General features: G+C 43.3%; 2 protein-coding genes across 9 annotated transcripts; one reads left to right on the top strand and one right to left on the bottom strand.

Moving 5' to 3' along the window:
• Positions 1-603: 603 nt before the first annotated feature.
• Positions 604-18,495, bottom strand: tmem63ba (transmembrane protein 63Ba). 5 transcript variants are annotated; one of them, XM_056436294.1, is made up of 24 exons: positions 18,406-18,495; positions 13,328-13,549; positions 13,081-13,160; positions 11,708-11,749; positions 10,479-10,569; positions 10,314-10,351; positions 10,047-10,189; positions 9,509-9,560; positions 9,272-9,380; positions 9,107-9,177; positions 8,473-8,553; positions 8,216-8,339; positions 7,511-7,644; positions 7,162-7,299; positions 6,710-6,863; positions 6,442-6,548; positions 6,259-6,345; positions 6,086-6,151; positions 5,729-5,891; positions 5,355-5,460; positions 5,001-5,168; positions 4,741-4,856; positions 4,584-4,655; positions 604-3,639 (listed from the first exon to the last, which is right to left on the bottom strand). In XM_056436294.1, exons 2-24 carry the CDS (start codon positions 13,523-13,525, stop codon positions 3,460-3,462), a joined length of 2,520 nt encoding a protein of 839 aa, XP_056292269.1. In that variant the 5' UTR covers positions 13,526-13,549; positions 18,406-18,495; the 3' UTR covers positions 604-3,459. The 5 variants fall into 5 exon arrangements, with proteins under 5 accessions (XP_056292269.1, XP_056292270.1, XP_056292266.1 ...); XM_056436295.1 differs by having other exon boundaries at positions 11,708-11,746; XM_056436291.1 differs by having other exon boundaries at positions 5,001-5,460.
• mrpl14 (mitochondrial ribosomal protein L14) lies at positions 18,081-20,821 on the top strand. 4 transcript variants are annotated; one of them, XM_056436298.1, is made up of 3 exons: positions 18,081-18,239; positions 19,341-19,440; positions 20,344-20,821. In XM_056436298.1, exons 1-3 carry the CDS (start codon positions 18,134-18,136, stop codon positions 20,708-20,710), a joined length of 573 nt encoding a protein of 190 aa, XP_056292273.1. In that variant the 5' UTR covers positions 18,081-18,133; the 3' UTR covers positions 20,711-20,821. The 4 variants fall into 4 exon arrangements, with proteins under 4 accessions (XP_056292273.1, XP_056292277.1, XP_056292274.1 ...); XM_056436302.1 differs by lacking the exon at positions 18,081-18,239 and adding an exon at positions 18,544-18,634; XM_056436299.1 differs by lacking the exon at positions 18,081-18,239 and adding an exon at positions 18,930-19,068.
• Positions 20,822-20,975: the final 154 nt, after the last annotated feature.

Here is a 20,975-nt window from a genome sequence, read left to right as displayed (position 1 = left end):
GCCTATGTTGTTGTTTTTTTACCAAAGCAGGAGAGGCAGCATTTGGCATTTCTTTGTTTAGTTTGTTTCATTTAATAAATTATGAGAAACAGAATCCTGTATGGAAAATGAATCCTTTTGCCTGCATGCGTTACCCACAAACCCTGATGGGTCGGTGGCTCTTTTGATTTATGGGACAAGTGTCAACTACAATGGTAAAGGTAATATTTGAGAGGTCGCACCATGATTAACATGAGAGGATGTAGAAAAACATGTTTTGCTTTGCTTTTATCTTGAATGATAAGAAATGTTGACCTCTTTGTGTCCAGAAAGTTAAAATACAGAAATATAAATATAGTTTATAATAGTTACAGTTTGGCATAGATCAAATGTTGATGTTTTATGCATCATTTAATTTTCTGTGAATATGAAATGGTTAAAAAATTTTTTTGGCATAACCGTATAGAATAGAAATTGAAACACAGCAGTCACGAGCCATGGTCATGTGAGACCGGGTAAGCCTGTAGCAGCAAAATAAGTGTTGAAAATAGTTTCATAATTAAACTTCTCGAGTGAGGAACATTTATTATTTCATTGCTTTAAAAAACACACGCTTATTCTCAATAAACATGATTAAATACAGATTTATTGTTCAAAGAGCAGGGTCGGGTGGAGGGGGTACAATATATCTGTTGAACTGACGGCCCTTTGAATAAAAATAATAAAATGAGACTGTCAAATGCTGAGATTCGGCTATAGTTACTCTTCCTATCAAGAAAAACAAATGCAAAACTATAAAAATGTCAACGCACACAAACAAACTCTTTCTAACTGTGCACAGATCTGAGACACGGATACATGTTTACGACCCATTCTGAGCACATTGTAGAAACAAGCTGAGAACTTCTATTAGAAAGTGCTTGGCTGTTTGCAAAAACAATACATTTATTTTTATTGAGTCCCACTATCTATACAGATCTTATGAAGATAAACTGAAAAACAAAAGAATTCATCATGAGCCATTAGAAAAGGACTACTGGAAATCATTGCAACCATCAGACTGACAAAAGTAGATCATGTTCTCGAATGGAATGCCCCGACATGGCACTGGACGAAGATGTGCATATACATTATAAGTACAAAACTTTTGTGTTTAGTTAGTGGACTGTCCTTTTGTAGCTGCGTGCATACAGCCGTCACACCATTGCTCCAACCACTTTCAATTCATCAACAGTTGTGGCATTAACCTACATTCTGGGTTTAAACACTGGAGTTGTTAGACAACATGAGAAATCGCATGCATCTCCCTCAGATGGACCTGGGATGTTATTTTGACAGGACGCATTCAGATTTAAAGACATCAGAGATATTTAAATTAAAATAAAAAATGACCCCATCATGACCAGACTCAACGGTGTCAAACAATTATCTTGTTAGTACCATAATATTATACCCATATGTGGTGCCAATATACCCATGGACACATTATGGAAACTGTTTAGGTTCACCATTGCACCCACAGGGGTGTGTGTGGGGGGGGGGGGGGGGGCTTCTCCGGCAATCATACAAGTGAAAGTAAGATTAGTGCACATTTCACACAATAGTTTGCAGAGCAGCTGGATAATACATGTTCATTATTATGGCCCAATAAACATAACTGGTCCGTGGTGACATCCTGTATTGGTAATCAGTCGTCATCACCTTCTTTGTGTGTAATGGGGACACTCATATAGTGTTGTCTTAAGTAAGGGGCAAGTCAAATGATAGAAACAGAAAGCTTCATAAATCCTGAGTAGGGTCATAGCCGTGTGGGCACTTTCACATCATGTTCTAACCTGCCGTTTGTATTGTTAAATACTGCGTTTCTTTCCGAGTTTCCAGATACCTGAAAAAGGAGCTGCTTCAGACGGCTGAGGGAGATCTAGTGTGGCGTTGTAGAACAAGAAGATTGCTCTGACATTACAACTGGATCTGCAAAAGGAATGTACACTTGGGGGGGGGGGGACTCAGTCACTTCATTACAAGCCAAGAACAAACATAAATAACATGTATTCTATTTTGATTTCAATGGCAGGGGCATAATCCTATATTCAATATCATAAACTTAAGGTTTTAAATAGAAGTGGACCTCCTCTACTGGAGTTACTCGCTCAAGTGGCCTCTCCGATCTGATGCGTTATTCCCAAAATTGCACAATTTGAGATAACAATCTAAAACTCTGCATTGAGTGATTGCCAATCACAGCCACAATGCTTGGGGACCACTGGAGCAGGTTGCTCCCTACATGATGAATATGAAGAGGACCTGGCAGACAACGTCAAACTATCGGTAGTCACCTGCACTGAATGCTCCTTTCAAAAAACCTACAGAATTACGTAAACATCTGGGTCAAAAATGAACGGAAAAACAACAGATAAAGAGAACCAGTCACAATATCACGTGAAGCTGACCCAGAAAGAAACCCCTCAAAAAGCTTTTCTCTCCGTCCCCCGAGTGACACGAAAGGATCGGCAGGCTCCTGGCCTCTGGTCCTCCTGCAGATGCCGTGTAAGGACTTCCCTCTACCGGTGGGCAGCATCAGTAGCAACAGTCCAACAGCAGTCCGCCCCCCCGCCAAAGGCTCAGAGACCGAACGCCAAAAAGATCCTATTCAAAATGTAGTGTGCCAAGATACGCAACCCACGTTTCACATTCAATGCCTACAAATAAATACCAGTGTCAAAAAAAAGGCTATTTTACAGATCCAGAGTGTTGTTGCTGTCGTGTCAAAGCATCCAGGAGGGTTAGGAGCAATAATAAAAATGGGTTTTAGGGAATTAGAAGAACCATTTGGACACATCTGTACGCACCTGTCTGCACTGTGTGGGCAACACCTCTGGGGCTCCGCTCGCATCAGCTGCTTATTCAGGGGAAGCATTTAGTGCAGACAATTAGAGATACTGGCAAAGGATCAGAGACAAATCCCTCCACCGTTTGAACGTGAAGGCATGCTGTTCTACAGTACCCTAGTGAAACCCGAGCGTATGGGACAGGTCCTCTCTTTCAAGTGCAATAATGTTTAAAGAAAACACAGACAGAGCATCCCTTCCCTTACAAAACAAGGCAAACTATTCTTCTTTTTGTGCATTAGTGTCTTTCTTTGATGGATCCATGTGCATTTAGAATTATTTTTGTGTGGGTGTGCCTCAGCTGTGTCGGGGCAGAAGGATGGAGCTGGCCTTGCATCGTCAGAGGAGATTCCCTCTGCGGGTATTCAGACAGAAGATGGTGTTCGGTGAGATCCAGTGATGAAAATGCGACAATCCTTAAGCGACAATCCATCCAATCCTTAGTAGGCGGTGTGCTGCCGTTAGTGTCAAGTCCCTCCATGGACGTTGAGATGCTTTGGAGAACTGTTGGTTCAGTTCCTAGTTTAATTCACATATTCAGTGCACTCCTCAAGTAAAACCTAGGAGATTCTTTTCTTTGTTCCAGGCAGCATTAGTGCCGAACCTCATTATCAATGAGGCTGTCTTCGCCAGACTGGAAGTCCTCATTCAGGCCATTTTCGACGTTGATTATTTCCTCGTCCTGCGAGGAACCCTGGCCATCTTCTTCTCCACTGGCTGAACAAGCCTCCCCCGAATTTGGGTCTTGAAGTACCTGAGCGATGTACATTTGCTGTAGGGGAGACAAGGAAATGAGATAGACTGTAAAGGTGCGTTCACACCAAAAGCGAAACTATTTTTCGCGTCGCCCAAAACGCGTGTTTACTCGCTCGACCATTCGCCGTGTTCTCGCCATGAGCGTCGAGACGCTCCGCGAGGGGCGGGGCTTAACTCAGTGTCTCGTGTCCGTAAAGACCGTTATCATCTCCTTCATCCACCAGAATAACTCACCACTAGTTCTGCTTTATATTTGTTGTGGACGTCCCACACACTAACGCCCTCGTGTTTGGGTTCATGACATCACCCGTAGGCTCACTCAGCTCGGTCACTTTCACCGATGAAGTTACTGTCACGTCTGAAAGACTTCCGCCTCCAGCGCTACGAGAGCGGAACTCAAGAGCTGAAGTTGAAATATTTCAACTCGGGGCGAAGATAAACGCGCCGCTGTAAACGCGTCGCCCACATCGCGTCACCCCAAACGCGCCGCCCGGGAAAATATCGCGTCTGTACGTTGACTTTTCATGAGATTCAGTCGCGCGAAAAAATAGTTTTGCTTTTGGTGTGAACGCACCTTTAGAGTATAACACCCACTTTATGTTCCACGATGTCAACAACAAAAAGGTGAGTTCAACTGACATGTGCACACTGAGCAACAGCTTGCTTTATAAACAGTTTTTTCAGAATTACAATAATTTGTACATATTTATTTAAATTAAACATACAATTCTACACAAACTAACCACTCTTTAAAGTCCATGGCTGATACTGAGCAACAGATTGACTATGCTATGAATGAAAACAGCCAGCCAAAAGCCAATTAAATGCCATTTAAGTTAAACAACAACAACAACAACAAGAACAAGCATTGCTGAAGTTGAGAAAACACAAGCGACAAGCTCTTTCCATATTTTGATTATATATCATATTTTTGTAAAACAAGCATGACTGAATACATACTGCTGCCTTGTTGGCGGCAGAAGGGCACACTGGACGCCCATTCTCCAACCCGTCCACCGCCTGGGTGTCAATCTAGGACAGAAAACATGCATTTAACATAAGCAGCTGAATAGAAGACTTTTGAGTCACACGAACACATGGACGTTCATCTCGTTACCTTGTAGTTGTGAGCACTTAGATATTTAAAGTGTCCGAAGCAGACGTGAGAGAGGCAGATGATGATTGTGATGATCAAAACTATAAACGTGAACATGGACGTGGCAGCTGAAAACCCTGGGGGACAGAAAGCGAAGGGACTCTTGTTCATCAGGAGCTTCTATACTTTACAACGCTTCAGACCAAAGTGGCAGACACCGTCATTGAACATTGAGCATGTGTTCGGACATCAGTGGCCAGCAGATGGAGTCCTCATCTTACCGGAGCGAACAGTGGAGAAGAACAGGAGCCAGAAGAGACAGAGAATAGGAGCGGCCACCACTTGGTTGACCGCTCCAGAATGGATCTTCTTGTCCAGTTTGGATGGCAGATAGGCGTAGTACATGTTGTACCTGTCCGCGAGGTGTTTCAGCAGCATGTACATCAGCCCTGTGCAGAGAGACAAAACATTTAGTGGAACTAATCCCATTAGGCCTGCTGATAAGCTTCTGTACCAACAGCAGAACCACCGAGCGCAGCCTGCCCTCTGTGCGTCTGTCCTGCCGTCATTTAAGAAGAGCACGATCTCGTGCAGTAACCGCCGGGGGGGGGGGGATTTGAAATGGCCGAACTCACCAAAAGGAACGATGATTGGGCAGGTGATGCTGTAGGTCATTACCACAGTGAAGACGCACATCATCCAGGCATAAGCTGCTCCGAACTGGAACTCATAGGCTTGGTGCTATAAGGGCACAATTCCAGGATATTGAAGAAAATCCAAAATGTCAATATCCATCACGTGAAGCTGATTTATGATTTTTTAAATAAGTCTTGCTTTTCTGATCTTAAGCTTGGTATTTGGCTTATTCACGTGCACAACAATAAAACATTGAATTTTTCAGGGGAAATGATTTTGTTCGAGATCACTTCTACCTAGCTATTAATTCCTAAACCTAACGGGACACGAACCCATAACTTATGTTAACTTGGTAAGCAGCGCTCTCACTAACCCTCTTGACGTTCTTCCTCTCGGCGACAGAGCGAGCCAGGCAGAGGCGGATCATGTACATAAGTAGTCCAGGGATCCTCAGCAGGTCCATGGCATTACCGATGAAGGCCGATGCAATGACATAGTTCACAAAGAAGGCTCCATTGTCAGGAAGGTACACGCACCTAAAGAGCAAAGAAAGAGTCACGATCACAAAAGACTGAAGTCACAGCCATAAGTGAAGTTTGAAAAAGGATTATTGCCGAATCTAATTTGATTACAAATCAATTTAAATAAGTTTCATTCACATTTCATCCTGCGCTGCTTTGTTTCGAGTGCGAAGAAGTTGTATTAAAACCCGTAAAATCATAATACTCACTCAAATCTCATGGTAGCATCTGCCAAGAATTTTTTGTCAAAAAGCCAGCGGAAGAAAACATCCAAACTGCAACGATACAAGGAACGGAAGAAATCAGCTAAAATATTTAGACTGCCAAAAATGAATTCATGTATGGCTGTGTTTACAGGGCAGAAATCCAGAACATCCTGTACCTGCTGAGTCCGAGGGAAGGCAGCAACAGGACCATGAAGATCAAGAAAGTGTAGCATTTATGCATCGTGGTCCGGTTCTCTCCTGACCTGGAAGGCCAAAGGAAATATTTACACACTCAACCTAAACCTTGAATGGGAATAAAAACCACATGACTGATAAGTTGCAGAAAGCGTGAAGCTTACCGGGTCCAATGGGATTCTAAGAAGGCAGAATAGTAGACAATGGTTGGAAGTAAGGCGGAGAAGGACCACAGGAGGAGGGTGGGGAAGAACTGGGTGACGATTGGATTCTGAAGGACAGATCAGATAGAAATGAGCATGTGCCAAGAAGCTTCTTCCTTTCCAATAGCACGCAGACTTGTGATGACTCGGATCCAAACGTTGGGGGGGGGGGCTTGATAGAGACCGCAATCCTTTCACTAAAAGAAAGCAAATAAATAAAAACACTCACATTTAGGTACTCGACCGGTTTGGTAACATTGAACTTGTCCATTGTGGAGATGATGATGGCCGGGGTGGTGAGGAAGAAGAGGAGGAGGAAGAGGACAAGGTTGATGATTAAGCAGCGGATCCACCAGGCGAACCCTCCCACTGACAGATGCTCCCTGTGGGATGAAGGTTATGCAGTGGTTAGATCGACACTGGCCGGTGACCCGCCGTTATGGACACAGCTGGCCAGTAAACGGATACTGCTGCTCAAAAAAACTGTTCATCAACTGGAGAGAGAAAGTCTCTTCAAAGTGGGATGAAGTCCAATTATTCCTCAGCGTGATATTCAGAGCATCAAACATTTGTAGAATTCCCTTTGGGTATTTGCATCAAGAACTTTGCTCTTGCCAAAATGCATCCGCCCCTCCCGGCCCATCGGTGTGGACAGAACATGTGACCTGAATGCGTTCTTACCAATAGACGTTTTGCGGATCAGGGGCGTAGTTGACAGTCCAGTTGTGTGTGTGGAGCTTGGCGCTGAATTGAGAGGTTCTGGGCTCCTGACGACACTGACAGCCCTGACACTTGCAAGCATTAAAGTCTTTTAAGATTCTGTTGAGAAACAAAGAACAGATATTAAAACATTACTGAATAATCTGCCAATTCAAAACAAATGTCACAGATACACATTCACAAAATTGACCACATGTGACATGTACTTACATACATTTTTTTTTGATACACATGATTTTTGAAATGTCCCCACTGCGGGACAAATCAAGGAATATCATATCATATAACATGCCATGTTACATGTACTTACGTGGCAGTGATGGATTCGTTCTGGAAGGTGACGAAGGCCATCCCTAAGGGCTTCCTGTTAACCTTTTCCCTCTCCTTCCTGTAGTCATCTTTTAGTTGCGCCTCCAGCTTGGTATAGTAGCCCACTGCCTCTTCCTGTGAAGGACGAGGAAATCAAAGTCTGCGATTGTTGATCCTCTTACATTGCAGTTAGTAAATAGCACTTAATACACACGGTCAAGTCTAAGATTATCTCCTGATGTAATTATAAGAACATCAACTTGCTTTTGTGGATGTAGACATTGCATAAAGAGATAGTTCACTCACTGAATGAGGAGGAAACTATAATATTGGGTACATTTGATCCATTACGTGTTCGTAGTGATTTTATTTGAGTTTGTGATCATTTTTGGTGACGGTTATAATTTTAATGCATTTCTGCTTCAACTTAAAAAGTACAGCCACATTTGTAAAAAGAGCTTCGTTTCCAACACCCACAGGCTAAATCATGTTCGGATGTGATGTACTGTCATAATATATGGGTTGGACCCTTATACATTTGCATATATGGTTTTCCAGCATATCCCAGATTGTTCAAATTAATCTACGAGTAAAATCAGATAGATGCCTTCGTTATCGTTCACCTCAAAATACTGTTGGTATCCACTTGTAAATACAGTTAAGGAGTGTGTTGTTTTAAGATCTAGCTGCTGTATATCATTCTGACCTGCTCACAGCCTTTGATGATGCAACAGCAAAGGTGTCCGCAGGGTTTGGGATTGATCATGGTTGTGATGTGCTCCTTTGCCAACAAGTCAAGGAAGAATTTCTTGCTGCGCTCGGTCTTCTTCCTGCATGCAAAACATCCTCCGTGTCAGACTATAGAGGGACTACTTCACTGGAACGAGCTCAGGTCCTGGAGCCAATCAGACACTTCACAAGTACATCCCAAATATGCTAAGAAAAGGCATGGATAAAACATACCTTTCAGAGTTGAGATACATCAGCCTGGCCACATTGTAACAGATACGTGCTTCTAGCACAGCGCAGTTTGCATACGCATGTCTATGAAAGAAGAGACGACGTCAACAGACTGGATACGATTCAACTCACACGTGTTGAGCAGCAAAGTGTATTTACGGTAGATGACACATCTCTACCACATTGTAAGAACTTGAGCAAGTCCCCCAAAAACACATAAATGCAACAGCCACTAACAGTTCATTGCTTTTATATTTTCTTTCACTGGAAGTTTCAATTTATTTTTTGGTGCTCGAGTTTGGAGGTGTGTTTTTCCGGTGCAAGAAACAATTTTGATGAATAACATTTGGCTAAGTAGGAGTTGAGCCAAACACCCCATCCTCAATCTTTGAGCATCTTGACACATGACTTGCATGATCCTGCTCATCTGGCTTCTATTTTGGACAATTACACATATCGGCCTGTCATTGTCTGATCGCGGCCATACGGCCCGCACAAGGCGGCTGCTTTTAACAGGAAGAGGCACGGCGCTCATGCACCTTAATACAGTTACTGCACAACTCACTGCCAATTGTGACAAAGCAGTGTACTGGAAGCCATGTGAGATATGAACACTGGACGGGACAGTAGTGCTTACTCAAAGTGTTGCTTTATCTCAATCTCCTCTGCGTATTTGGAGATTCCATTGACAAATAAAGTGCGTTTCACCTGCATTGGAAATAGACGGGGAAGAAATTAGCAAGTGTCTAAATAAGTAAACAACGTGAGTCAAACAGCCATTTTGTGAAGCCATGCCACCCACCAAGTCATCCTCCTTGTAGTGCATCTTGGAGGTGTGCCGTCGCATGCTGTACACCGTTAGTAACAGGTAGAGAAATGCAAAGGTGGTGTGCAGCCACAGTAGTGCATTACTAAGGAAATAAAGGGTAAAGAAATGTTTAAAAAATATTTCGTGAAAGCATTAGAAAGTGAAGCATCGACAAAAGGCTTCAAAGTACATTATATCATTTAATAAAATGACAGTGAAATAATGACTCACTCTGCATTCAAATTTGCTATCGTTGTTCGCCCGAAACTATAGGCATTGTTTTCTGTGGAGGGAAAAATGAAAGAAACAAGACAATCATACGTCAGTCACCAGAAGATCTGCAGCTCCAAAGTGCAGAGAGAAACAATGAATACGTATCATGATTCAGGGTCAGGGGAGCCAACGAGTATCCCTGACACCAAGTGTCCATGAATTAATGAACATGGTTGGCATAAGTCTGACGCACAGGACAAACTTGAGCGATAAAGTAGGAGTACAGCCCCGAGGCTCCATGGGAAACCATTCAGTAAAAGTGAAAAGAAATTATTTTTAAAGTATGATTCCATTCAACATATTTACTTGGTGAGTTCTTATTCATTTATAAACATTAGGAATTGATTGGACGTTTGCAAAGCTTTGTATTCTTTTATTTATGGAAGTCTTAGTTGAAATCAAAAGAACGAGGAGCCCGACCGCCAATCATCGACAGCTAAACTAATACATCAAATATAAGTAATCTCTACATTTAAGTAAAATATATTGGACTCACCAAGTAGGTTTCCCGAGAAGTTAACGGGCAAGATGATGCCCACAGACAGCACGCCCACCACAACCAGCAGGCCGATGATGTGGCGCTGAAAGGACAAGTAGTGCACTGCATCCTCACCACACTTCTCCCTTATCTCCTCATCCCTACGGAGGGAACACGTCAACAACATCAGACATGCAATACAAAAACACAACCTTTTATACTCAGTTTAATCCGTGTTCCAGCTATTTTTCTAGATTCCTATACGCGGCCGGTAGGTCGACTCACTTGATGCGGAAAATGGCAGTTAGCCAGGAGCAGAAACCCTAAAAAAGAAAAGAAAGAAAAGAGAGCAGGGAATTGAAGGTGCAGTCATTCTAACATGAAACATACAGTACACGCCAGTTGACATGACACGTATACCTAATCCTGTGAGAACAATGGCGTACTTACTGTGTCTCTCTGATCAATGTCCACAGAGCTGGACACGGAAGTGAGACGCTCGTAGCGCTCGGGTGCATCGGACGCTAAGGCAGAGGCCACACTGTACGCAGAACACACAACACATGGCATTAGCACGCCGTTACACAGCTGCCCAACAGCACCGCCCACCACAAGAGGATGTTAGTTGTTTGTGGCTCAGGGCAGTAGGACTACCATGAGGGTGGAAAAGTTGCCAACACAAAACACAGACCAACACAAGCCCTGAAATGGACTGAAGAGATCCCCCCCGTTTATCCTGGTGTGGGTTGGTTAGCCAGTCAACCACAGGGAGAATCTCTGCAGACACATTTCATGCAGCATTAGGAGTCTCGACTTCACACACAGGTCGAGTACACCATCACTGCCAGAGGAGAGGTGGTGAGAAACGGGTTAGAAGGCAAAGTTCTACAGAAAACAATATCCAGAGGAAACCACAGAAAACCCAGGATTATAAAGAGGAAGCGTTATGGAGTTTGTCCAGCGGAGCAACTGGTTCTCCTCGACATAACACAGCAGGGCTTTATTCTATACAGATTTGATTGCACTCCCCAGGGAGGTCATGTGAATTTATGCTTAACCGTACAATATGAACAGAACCCAGGCTCTGCTGGAATTCCAACATTGGTTCAGTGCTCAATACGACATGAAGGGATGACGTCACCCAGGGCTCTAAGAGATCTCTAATGGAATGAGGAGAGGGCCTGTGGCGGTAATCCACCATCAGTCCTCCTCTCACACGTTCCTGTGAGAAGTCAGAATGGCTCCTCTGAGCTCTAGTAGACAGGATGTACTGTAGCTGCACCATGTCGGGGCCTGTGTGTGAACAGCAGGGAAGCTTTACCTCTCCCTGTAAGCATCCCGCCGGTGCTGCTCATGAGCTGCGCTCACGCTTAAGAAGTGGGCGCTTCATAAAGAGGTCAACACACAGATTAACACACAGATCTGATTAGGACAATGAGAGAGGATAGGCACACTCAACCGCAGAAATACAAGAATGACACGGACAGGGAGACGTATTAGGAGCATGGCACTGGGAGACGCCTGGAAGAAGAGGGAAAGAGAAACTAAACCATCAAGAGTGACAAACAGGCGGAAACCCAGGGCGGCCTGGACAGAGTGGACGAGAGTTACGAGTCAACTTCAGTGTCGGGAAAGGAGAGAAGAAAAAAGGCAGCCGATGATATGTAGAGATAACATACTATTCCCGATCATCCAGGCGACTGTACCGTTGATCCATTCTTCTGGTGAACAAAAAAAGCAAAACAAAGCCATTAAGTTGAGCGTAAAAGGCCCCGTTGGCCAGTAAAGGTGCTGGTTCAGAGGAGGCCTTCTGCGCCGCAGGCATACCAATGAAGGGTTCCATTGATGCTGGTAGACGTTACACAACCTTTTAAATGCACGTATGGCTTATGGCTTTGAGAGTCATGGCTTATGTTGCTGCACCAAAACAAACTGATTTACACCGCAGTTTTAATGAGAGAAAAAAATCCAGCCTACGTTCACTTTTTCAGACTTTAAAAGACGGCCGTTGATCTCGAGTCGGCACATTGTCACGAGATGACAAACTTCATTTCCTTCAGAAAGAAGAGTCCCACGCAGCAGCCCCCCCCCCCCATCCTGCAGCCCCGTCCTCTGCTCACATGCAGCTGCACAAATAGTGAAGCTGCAACATCACACAAACACAGCAGTGGGATGTAGGTGATGGAGCACCGAGTCTTCCATGTTCAAGGGTTCACAGTCAAAGAGCTCTGTGGCAACGTCTGAGCCTCTTCTCTTCAGTCTGGAACAGTCCTTTTTGTTGTCAACCTCAACGTTTAAAAGGGAGCAGTCCTTGGCGACAGGCGCCTCTTTGGCTGTACCTCTCCTCTAACTTCCAACAGTCTGGTCTTTCTCTCTCTCTCTCTCAGAGTGAACAAACTGTGCAACAAGGGCCGAGGCGTGACAACGTCAGCACGGCATGCAGTATTGCCATAACAAACGGGAAACTGCTGACACCAACTTCCCGTCTGGAGTACCAACCGTGTGATGCGTGAGATGCCCGTCAGAAAACAAAGCCCACACCCAGAAGTTTTACGTCAACTAAGATCCACAATTACTGATAAAACTCGTCTTTGGCAGATGATTCACTAAGGGTCAGCAGCCTCTATGACAGCCGACCTTCTCAGACAGTCACACCAACAGGCGTTTCTTTCCCCGCATATTGTGTCCTTGTTGTCCACATTTAATATTGTAAATATAAGCAAATCATATCTGTATCAAGTAGAAGCATTACGGGCAGGGTCCTGACTTGCTGCTGAGAAGACATTTTCAGTTACCACGAAGCTCAAAAACTAAAGTGACATTTTTATGCAAAATTGTACAATGTGATTATTTTAGCTGACATAAACAGGTTACCTTCGGACAATGGCATGTACCACATTGGAACCATTAACCACTTCTGTGTTTTCAGCGCTTTCAACCAGCTGATATATCAGTGCATGTTGGCATGATGATTTTGGTTTTCCATGAACCCCAACAAGTGTAAAAGCCGTGGTACTGGCCCCTCCAGTCTGGATTAATGTTTTCCAATTACCTGTCAGCGTCAGTCACCAGAGCGAGGCGTCCGTAGTCCCATGCTACTTTTCTCAAGAAGGAGAACACAACCAGCAACACCTAGAAGTACACAGTAAACAGTGGCCGTCAACCCCTCTAGTCCCTTTATTTATAGGACCGTGAATACAAAACATACAGAACTTCTTGAATTTGCTTCTCCGTTAAAAAACACATTCCTGGATGAATTTTACCTCAATTCTGACAGTGGATTTAGAAACATGACGTACCAAGAAGCACATGAAGTCAAGGGCGAGGACAGTGGGAACCCCACCAAAAGGCAAGCCCTGGAGCACTGTGCTGCGGATCCGAGCAGAGTAACAGAAGTCCTTGGAGCCATTATTGGGCGACACCGGCGGGCAGCTCTCGGAATTGGTGCATCCCTGCGCCCCCCAACTGGCCATTATCAATATCAGTAGTCGGAGCATTACTCACTGCAACATGTTGACAACCTGGACAAAAGAGATACAAGTATTAGAACACCAACTATGCTCCTTATTACCTTCGCATTGAAAATGCGGAAGGTAATGTTTTGATCTCCGTGTATTTTTATGCTAACCCTAACCACAGTCCCTGGTGTACTTCTTCATAGGTGTTGTTGTAGGCAGAGAGCCTCAGGAAACACTCGGGTTACCTGAACTTGTTCAACAGACACTGCCGTGTACAGTCACGCGTCGGGGTTTGATGAGAACAGTGACTCAACCATGCAGCCGGTTTGGGTTGCTGGAACCATAACAATGAGCTAAAAGCTGCAGGAAAGTTGGAGAACCTCTTTCACAGGACATTGGGACATTAATCTGCCAATAGGTTAGGAGCTGGGTGTGTCCAGCCCCTGAAGTCAGGCTCGAGAGATGTGGCCCGTTACTTCACACTTTTCCTTCCGGTCGCTGATGAATTTCAGTCAGAAACAACTAGCAGTTGAACGAACGAGCAACTGTAAGTATAATTGTGTAAAACATTGACAAAGCATGAAATAGTGTATGATGAGTAAGATGTCCTATTAGAAAAGTATCGTACTCGTACATCCTGGACACCTAAGCAAAAGGTCACCTGCTCTGGTGAGCGCTGGCGAGCGGGGTTGCACAGTTGCACTGCTATACTTGTGCCCTTCGACCCACTATTACCAGCAGCATTCACGATGCTGCTCATCTGCCCTAACACTAACTCATTTATCCGCTCCCTGGAATGCTGTGACATCACTGCAGAGGGACGCAGCCAGAGCCGAACAATAAGCCGATAGAGACCGCAGGGTTCAAATGGACCGGTCTCAACCCAAGGAGGACACAACATACCCCCCTGTGCCTTCAACAACACTGCTGCACATCCTGGAGCCATTGCCACACATCAGACTGTTTGACATTCAACACCAACATCTAGAAAAGCACTCAATCACATTAAAAAAATGTGTTATTAAAACACCTACTGTATGTTATCGGTGTTACTCATAGTACAGCAAGCCCGCCTCACAGTTTGAGTGACGGGTCAATCTTTAAAATGTATACAGTATACATCTATAATGGTCAGGATACATGGGTCAAGGAACAAATTTCCCCTTAGGGATTAATAAAGTATATATCTATAAAAAATAAAATCACATATTTGCCAGTGATAAGCATCTCCCATCCATTTTAATGTTAATTAAATGGATTATTCTATGACTTAAATGTAACAGCCAATATTAGAGACCATAGTTCTACACTGAAAATAATTTTGATTATATTATCATTTCAATGTGTAAAAGCATTTTTAACAGCACCGTCAGCAGAGCAATGCTGGGCCACCTTGCCACCTGATGCTCGTTGCTATGGTACCATCAGTCTGGCACGCACTCTCAAAATACAAATAAACATAAAAGGGATGAAGGCAATGGGGGAGAATATCCACAATTGTTGAGTTGTAAACTTCACCTAGAGGGAGTTTGCTTTTTGTTATACAGCTTAAGCAGGGAAAAATATTTATAATGTACGTTTTCTTTATCTAGTTGGACAAACAATATCAGAGCCAAACGTCTACCATGAAAGGAGAATACAATACACGGCTCATTCAAGTCCATGCAGGCCGCTGCGTGTTCATTACATGCGGATTATACAGAAACAAACCTTTTCACTGCAAGTGTGGTGTTCATGGAGAAAGTGGCCTCTGCAATGGTACAACACTAATGCTTCCATTTACATCTGAGCCTTTGCAAAGTCCCGCCCCTTAAATCCAAACTGGCCAGTCACAGCGTGGCGTCGACCAGTGTCCTGTAACTAGTCGGCTCGGTTCTAGACGCCCATGGTGTCAGATTTTCGGCCTGATTTTATGGATTTTAAAAAGGTAGTCATCGTTAGTTATTGTGAAGTAGGTATGCATTAACCAGAGAGGTTGGTTAGAGACACACATTTACAAGTAAAAACCTGTGGCCCCATTACATCATTAGCTAGCGTTGCTGCTTATTTGCGACACAAGCTACTAGAGGTGTACTGACTGAACACCTGCTGCTTTTGCTTTGTAATGATTGTAACAAGGAATAAAGACCTACCCGGCTTTACGGTTGGTACATTCATTTTATTCTCTTCCGTTTTGATCCCCAGCTGATGTGGTGGTTCAGTTTCTAAACTATGAGCTGGAGTCTTTAGCTGTCATCTATAGAATCAGTTGGACATCCAGGATATTTCCTTCAAAATGCATTTTGACCATTCTGTCTGAATCTCTCTGATATTGTTTATTTAAAAAATTAGATGTTTCTTCAGGGAGTGCAGTAAGTGAAAGCTTGACGGAGTAGCAGTTAGTGTGTGTGTGTGTGTGTGTGTGTCTGTGTGTGTGTATGGGGGGGGGGGGGGTAATTAGCATGCATCAGCACACATATCACGTTGTCCACTTAAGTCTATCCCATGCGAGTTGTTATCTTGAAGTTTTGTTCAATGCTTTCAAAACGTTATGAATTGTGTTAGCTGCTATCAAGCACCACCCACTTCAGATGCTCCACCTTGCTTTTCCAACTAAATACAAATAAATTGGCCAAAAGACGGACACATACCAGGTGTCAACAGTAATTTTAATTGGTTTAGTTTTACTCTCTTACACTCTGCTACAATCCAAATAATGACCAGGAACCTTTAATGCATGATGTTATTTAGGAGTATGTGACCGGTTAAGTCAAGCTAAACACTCTGTTGAAGTAGAAATGCTTCCTGCCATGAATAGATACGAGCCACATTTAAAAGTTACACTTCCACTAACATTTACGGTGTTAATTATATGTCGAGCAAAAACAAAACACTGATATAAATAGTGTTTGGGCAATAAATTCACCTTGTGAAACCTTTTTACAACAGAGATTAAATACTACATGTTCATGACTAATCTTGTGTGTCCGGATCAAGTCCCCATTATCACATTTTAGGTCGGTGATAACAAAGATAGGTGGACACCCTCTAAGAAAGGCACCATTGACACACTTCCTAATTCATTTGTATAATGTAATCGATACTTGCTTGTCAAAATACGAATGTATATCACCATTTTGAATCCAGAGCCCTATTCATCTTATTAACTCCGGCTTTCTAAAACTGCTTCACGACAATATCATTCTCCAACAATGCTGACGACTGATAATGCAGATTGCCACACATTAGCCTTGTTGGTATTAGCCTGTAAATCATTGACAACTGCCGAGTACCTGAGCTTTGATTATCTCAGATCATGTCAGAGCATGAATAGAAAGACCTTACACACAAGGTAAACACAAAATTAAGATAGAGGTTAAATGCTGAAGTCCTTTCCCCTGCTTACATAAATGTATGCATGCAAAAATAGTATTTGCGAAACAGTGTTATAAATCCAATAAGAGAAAAAAATCAAAACACCACTAACATGAAATGAACTGACACTATACGACACAAGCCCCTTAACCCTCCTGTTACCTTTGGGGTCAATTTGATCCCCATTCTAGGTTTAACGTCTCTAAATAAATGATTGACATCATTTTTTTTGCTTCATATTTCATGACTTTCTAATTTATTGGGGACAACTGGGAAAACATAACATTCACATGATGATATGTTTTCACTGTCCTGTACACAACTTGTACGCATCGGTGTTCTTTGGGGTCAATTTGACCCCAGGCTGTTTTTCACTGTGTCAAATATATAAGAAAATATCAACTTTTAAAGTTATTTAAAGGACTATTTAGGTAGTCAACAAACAAACAAAGTACCTGACACTTAAACTTGGAAAACAATATTAAATCTAATCATTTTCTGGAGTTTTTAATTGCTGGGGTCAAATTGACCCCAAGGGTAAAATATGTTGGTACATTTGAAGGTAACAGGAGGGTTAAGAGAAGCTTCTCATCTAAAAAGCAAAACCACAACATTCTTAATCAATGTTGTATGAATACAACCTGAACCATTTTTAAATTTAATCTAAACGACAACAAACAGTTGATTTATGAAGGAATAATATCACAAGAGATTGATCAATGCAGCACAAAAACATGTACAAACATTATTAATTATAGAAAAGAACAAACACACTCTTTGTTAATGTGTCACGGTAGTGAGGCTCTATGTTTTTATTATTATCTTGTATGATATATGAGCAGAAGTGCGTCAGGCTGATACTTGGGAGGCTTTCCATCAGTAATATCCCTGAACCACAGCTCATGGACATATTAATAACCCCGGCAGCTCATGGTTATCCCTCTACAGGCGACGCAACAGGAAACACAGCATTAACTGTCACAGCCAAGGCGTCATCGGGCCAGGACGAAGCCCATGCCAGTATAACACCGGGGAACCTGTTACTTATCTTAAAGGTGTGTCAAAAAATACTGCCATGAACCCTGCGGCTCAGTAGGCTGACATTAAAACCACATCCAAAGTCGGCCTCCCAACAGCAGGGAGAAGCGCTGGGAATCATCCATGATGTAACCTCCTTGGTCACGTTGAATATGAACAGCGACTAAACGACACGCACCCAAGTGCCTGCTGAGCACAAGGAGGCGAACTTAGTCCGGGGTTTGAGCCTCGCGACTGATAACATAATAATAATGAATGTCACGGTTAATGACACCTATTTTACAAGAACCCTCTCGAACCCCTCGGGACGAACCCGTGGCTCCTCGTTTGGTGACTGGAGCTCGTGAGCCCGACGCTAACGGTACCGGGACGCGTTTACTCTCGTGTTGTTCCGACAGAAAGTGTTCGGTTACGTCGCAGCAGCTAACAGTTAGCTGCTCCGCCGCCGCGGTGTTGGACGACCGCACGCATTTCGTCTGGGAACGCCAAGAAATGCAGTTCGGCGATGAATAGAGAAACCCACTCACCTTACGTATGATACGCAGCAGGGCGGAGAGGAACACGACCACCGTCAGCGTGGGGGAGATAACGGCCCTTAACGTGGTCGTTAGTTCCTCGATGTAGCAGATAACAGGTGGAGGCGACCTAACGCGTGAATGTGCGAAGAAACAGCGTCCGTCGGCTGCAGATGTCTGCACCGGAGAGTGGGTTCACGGCAACCTTCCTGGCCGCGAAACCGGGGCTGAAACGGAACCGGTCAGTCAACCCGTCTCGCTGTTAGCGATAATAGACACGATCGTGTTGTCTGTCTGTCAGCCAGCGGAACAACTAACCCGACCAGTCCAGTGGGGCTCACTCAGGTTCAGAGCGTGACGTAAATAACACTAGATCACATAGAGAGGGTATTTAGCTTCGTACGCCATCGCCATGTCGTCTTCGTTGTGTCGCTTCTACCTATCGGTGTGCATTTCTAGATTCCTCTCCGGCGCGTGGAGATGACGTATGATAGCGTGACTAACTGAGGCCGGTAGCTGATTGTGTGGTACGGCAGGTACTCTGTTGTTACTGCACACGGTTGACGTTTAACAACATTTATCAAAACAAAATTACAACGTTTTATTTGCAGAAAAGTGTGCGCATTTATCTTATCTGGATACGTGTTGTGTTTATCAGACAGCTCGGCTAAAGCGGTAGGTCGCGTTATTGCTGACGCATCGCTTTTGACATTGGCATGGAGCGTGATATCAGGGTCTAAACGAGGTGGACTTTTTAATCTTAAACCTTGACACTTTCAACACAAGCATACCTGTATTTGTGTATTCGTAGAAAAGAAAAGCAAGCGAAATTTTTCCTCTACGTTGTTCGGATGGATTGATGCCATGTGATTGTTAGCTTAATGCTAGCGATATATTTAGTAAACCCTGCATGTTATTATAGCTTATAACATAACTTCTCTTTCCAGCCGACACATTCACTCCAATCATGGCTCTCCGCCTGCTTTCAAGATCCCTCACTGGCCTCCTCGTGGAGTCATCGTCAGTTATTCAGCCAAGGACTTTTAGGTAAGTTATTTAACATGTTGGAGCTCGCTAAGACTTGACAGCAGTGTGGTCTGATTCTTTTTGACACTTGTATCTACGTGTTTTAACCTGCTCAGATCGATCACACCGATTTACTTCCTCAGACAATGCTATAGCAGTGACATTCCTCAGCAGAAGGTTGTTTGCGTATTGTAACTTTAAATGGATGTTTGACCTTTATTCAGAAAAATCATATCTGAGCAGATTAGAAGACTGTTTGTTTTGTTCACTTGTTATAGGAGAAATGTTTTCTCTGTGGTCACTACACATTTAACGTGAGAAGACGTGGATCTACACCAATGTCCTGTATCAGCTTGATGATTAACTATCTTTTAGTCTGGAAGCCAATATTAAACCTAAACAAATGTGATGAGGAAACCTAGAGCCTCCGATACTACTACACTGAGAATGAACCTTTCAGTGTTGTAGGTCAAGGAGACCTCGTGCCCAATAAACATTTTAGATACAAATGTAGTTGCATAATGAGAGTCTGGCTTATTCCATGAATGATAAGGAATTTATGTTCTTATAATAGTTATTATGTACTTCAGTTATTATTATTATTATGTTTCAGTCCTATCGAACACAAACATTATACATCTAAGCATTTCTTATGGTTCTATATTAAAGCTGTGGACCGAAGCCAAATTATTTTTCAGGCATCTACAACAGTAGTGGGTGACCATGATTTGATTAAACGTTTTAACACACTTCATTCACTTTTTTTTGTTGACCAGTCAACAAAGTTCATCTTAGGAAGCAACATTAGTATCAACGGGTGAATTTTTGCATTACTTTACCGCATAGAAAAGTAAACTCCTTGCATGAGTGCTGTGTCTCTGGAGGGTCGTAGTCCTCAACCAATAACTGTTTTTGTCTTGCCAGCGTATCTGCTGTTGCAGCAGCCATTCAGAAAATGACAAGAGTGCGCATTGTGGACAACAGCTCCCTTGGAAATACACCATATCACCGTGCCCCAAAAGTGATCCATGTCTACACAAAGAATGGCATCGGAAAAGTTGGTGACAAAGTGTTGCTTGCCATCAAAGGACAGAAGAAGAAGGCACTAATCGTTGGACACAAAATGCCTGGAAAGCGTATGAATCCACGCTTTGATTCCAACAATGTTGTTCTGATTGAGGACAATGGAAATCCTACAGGAACAAGGATCAAGGTCCCTTTACCCACACATCTACGTAAAGTGGATGGAGATTACTCTAAAGTCCTAGCAATTGCCAGTTCATTTGTTTGACACCATTCTGTACTATCATTTAATCAATACTGTATATTCTACATCTGCTTGGGGTTTATGAATCTTATGCTTATGTGCAGTCTACAATAAAGGTAAAGGGAGCGTACACAAGTGTCTCTTCAGTATTCTGTTGCCACTTAATGTAACAGGATGGCACATTAGTGGACATGCTTGGCCTTTCACTGAGGCCTCTCTGTGCTCACAATAAATATAACCTTTAGCTTAAAGGCATAGCATGTGAGCTGCTGGGGTCCTCGACGTTCGA

This window comes from Pseudoliparis swirei, chromosome 17 (genome assembly GCF_029220125.1).
Source record: "Pseudoliparis swirei isolate HS2019 ecotype Mariana Trench chromosome 17, NWPU_hadal_v1, whole genome shotgun sequence".
Taxonomy (NCBI): domain Eukaryota; kingdom Metazoa; phylum Chordata; class Actinopteri; order Perciformes; family Liparidae; genus Pseudoliparis; species Pseudoliparis swirei.
This window is presented reverse-complemented; position numbering and strand designations above follow the sequence as displayed.

What these genes read in the sequence shown, in the direction of transcription:
- tmem63ba (XM_056436291.1), bottom strand. Translation starts at nt 13,525, where the DNA reads ATGCTCCGACTACTGATATTGATAATGGCCAGTTGGGGGGCGCAGGGA. An exon ending in ACATTGATCAGAGAGACACA is followed by an intron (nt 10,352 to 10,478) that starts GTAAGTACGCCA and finishes TTTCTTTTTTAG; the next exon opens with GGTTTCTGCTCCTGGCTAAC. An exon ending in TAAGTGCTCACAACTACAAG is followed by an intron (nt 4,656 to 4,740) that starts GTAACGAGATGA and finishes TTTCTGTCCTAG; the next exon opens with ATTGACACCCAGGCGGTGGA.
- mrpl14 (XM_056436298.1), top strand. Translation starts at nt 18,134, where the DNA reads ATGTCACGGTTAATGACACCTATTTTACAAGAACCCTCTCGAACCCCT. An exon ending in TCGTGAGCCCGACGCTAACG is followed by an intron (nt 18,240 to 19,340) that starts GTACCGGGACGC and finishes TTCTCTTTCCAG; the next exon opens with CCGACACATTCACTCCAATC. An exon ending in ATTCAGCCAAGGACTTTTAG is followed by an intron (nt 19,441 to 20,343) that starts GTAAGTTATTTA and finishes TTGTCTTGCCAG; the next exon opens with CGTATCTGCTGTTGCAGCAG.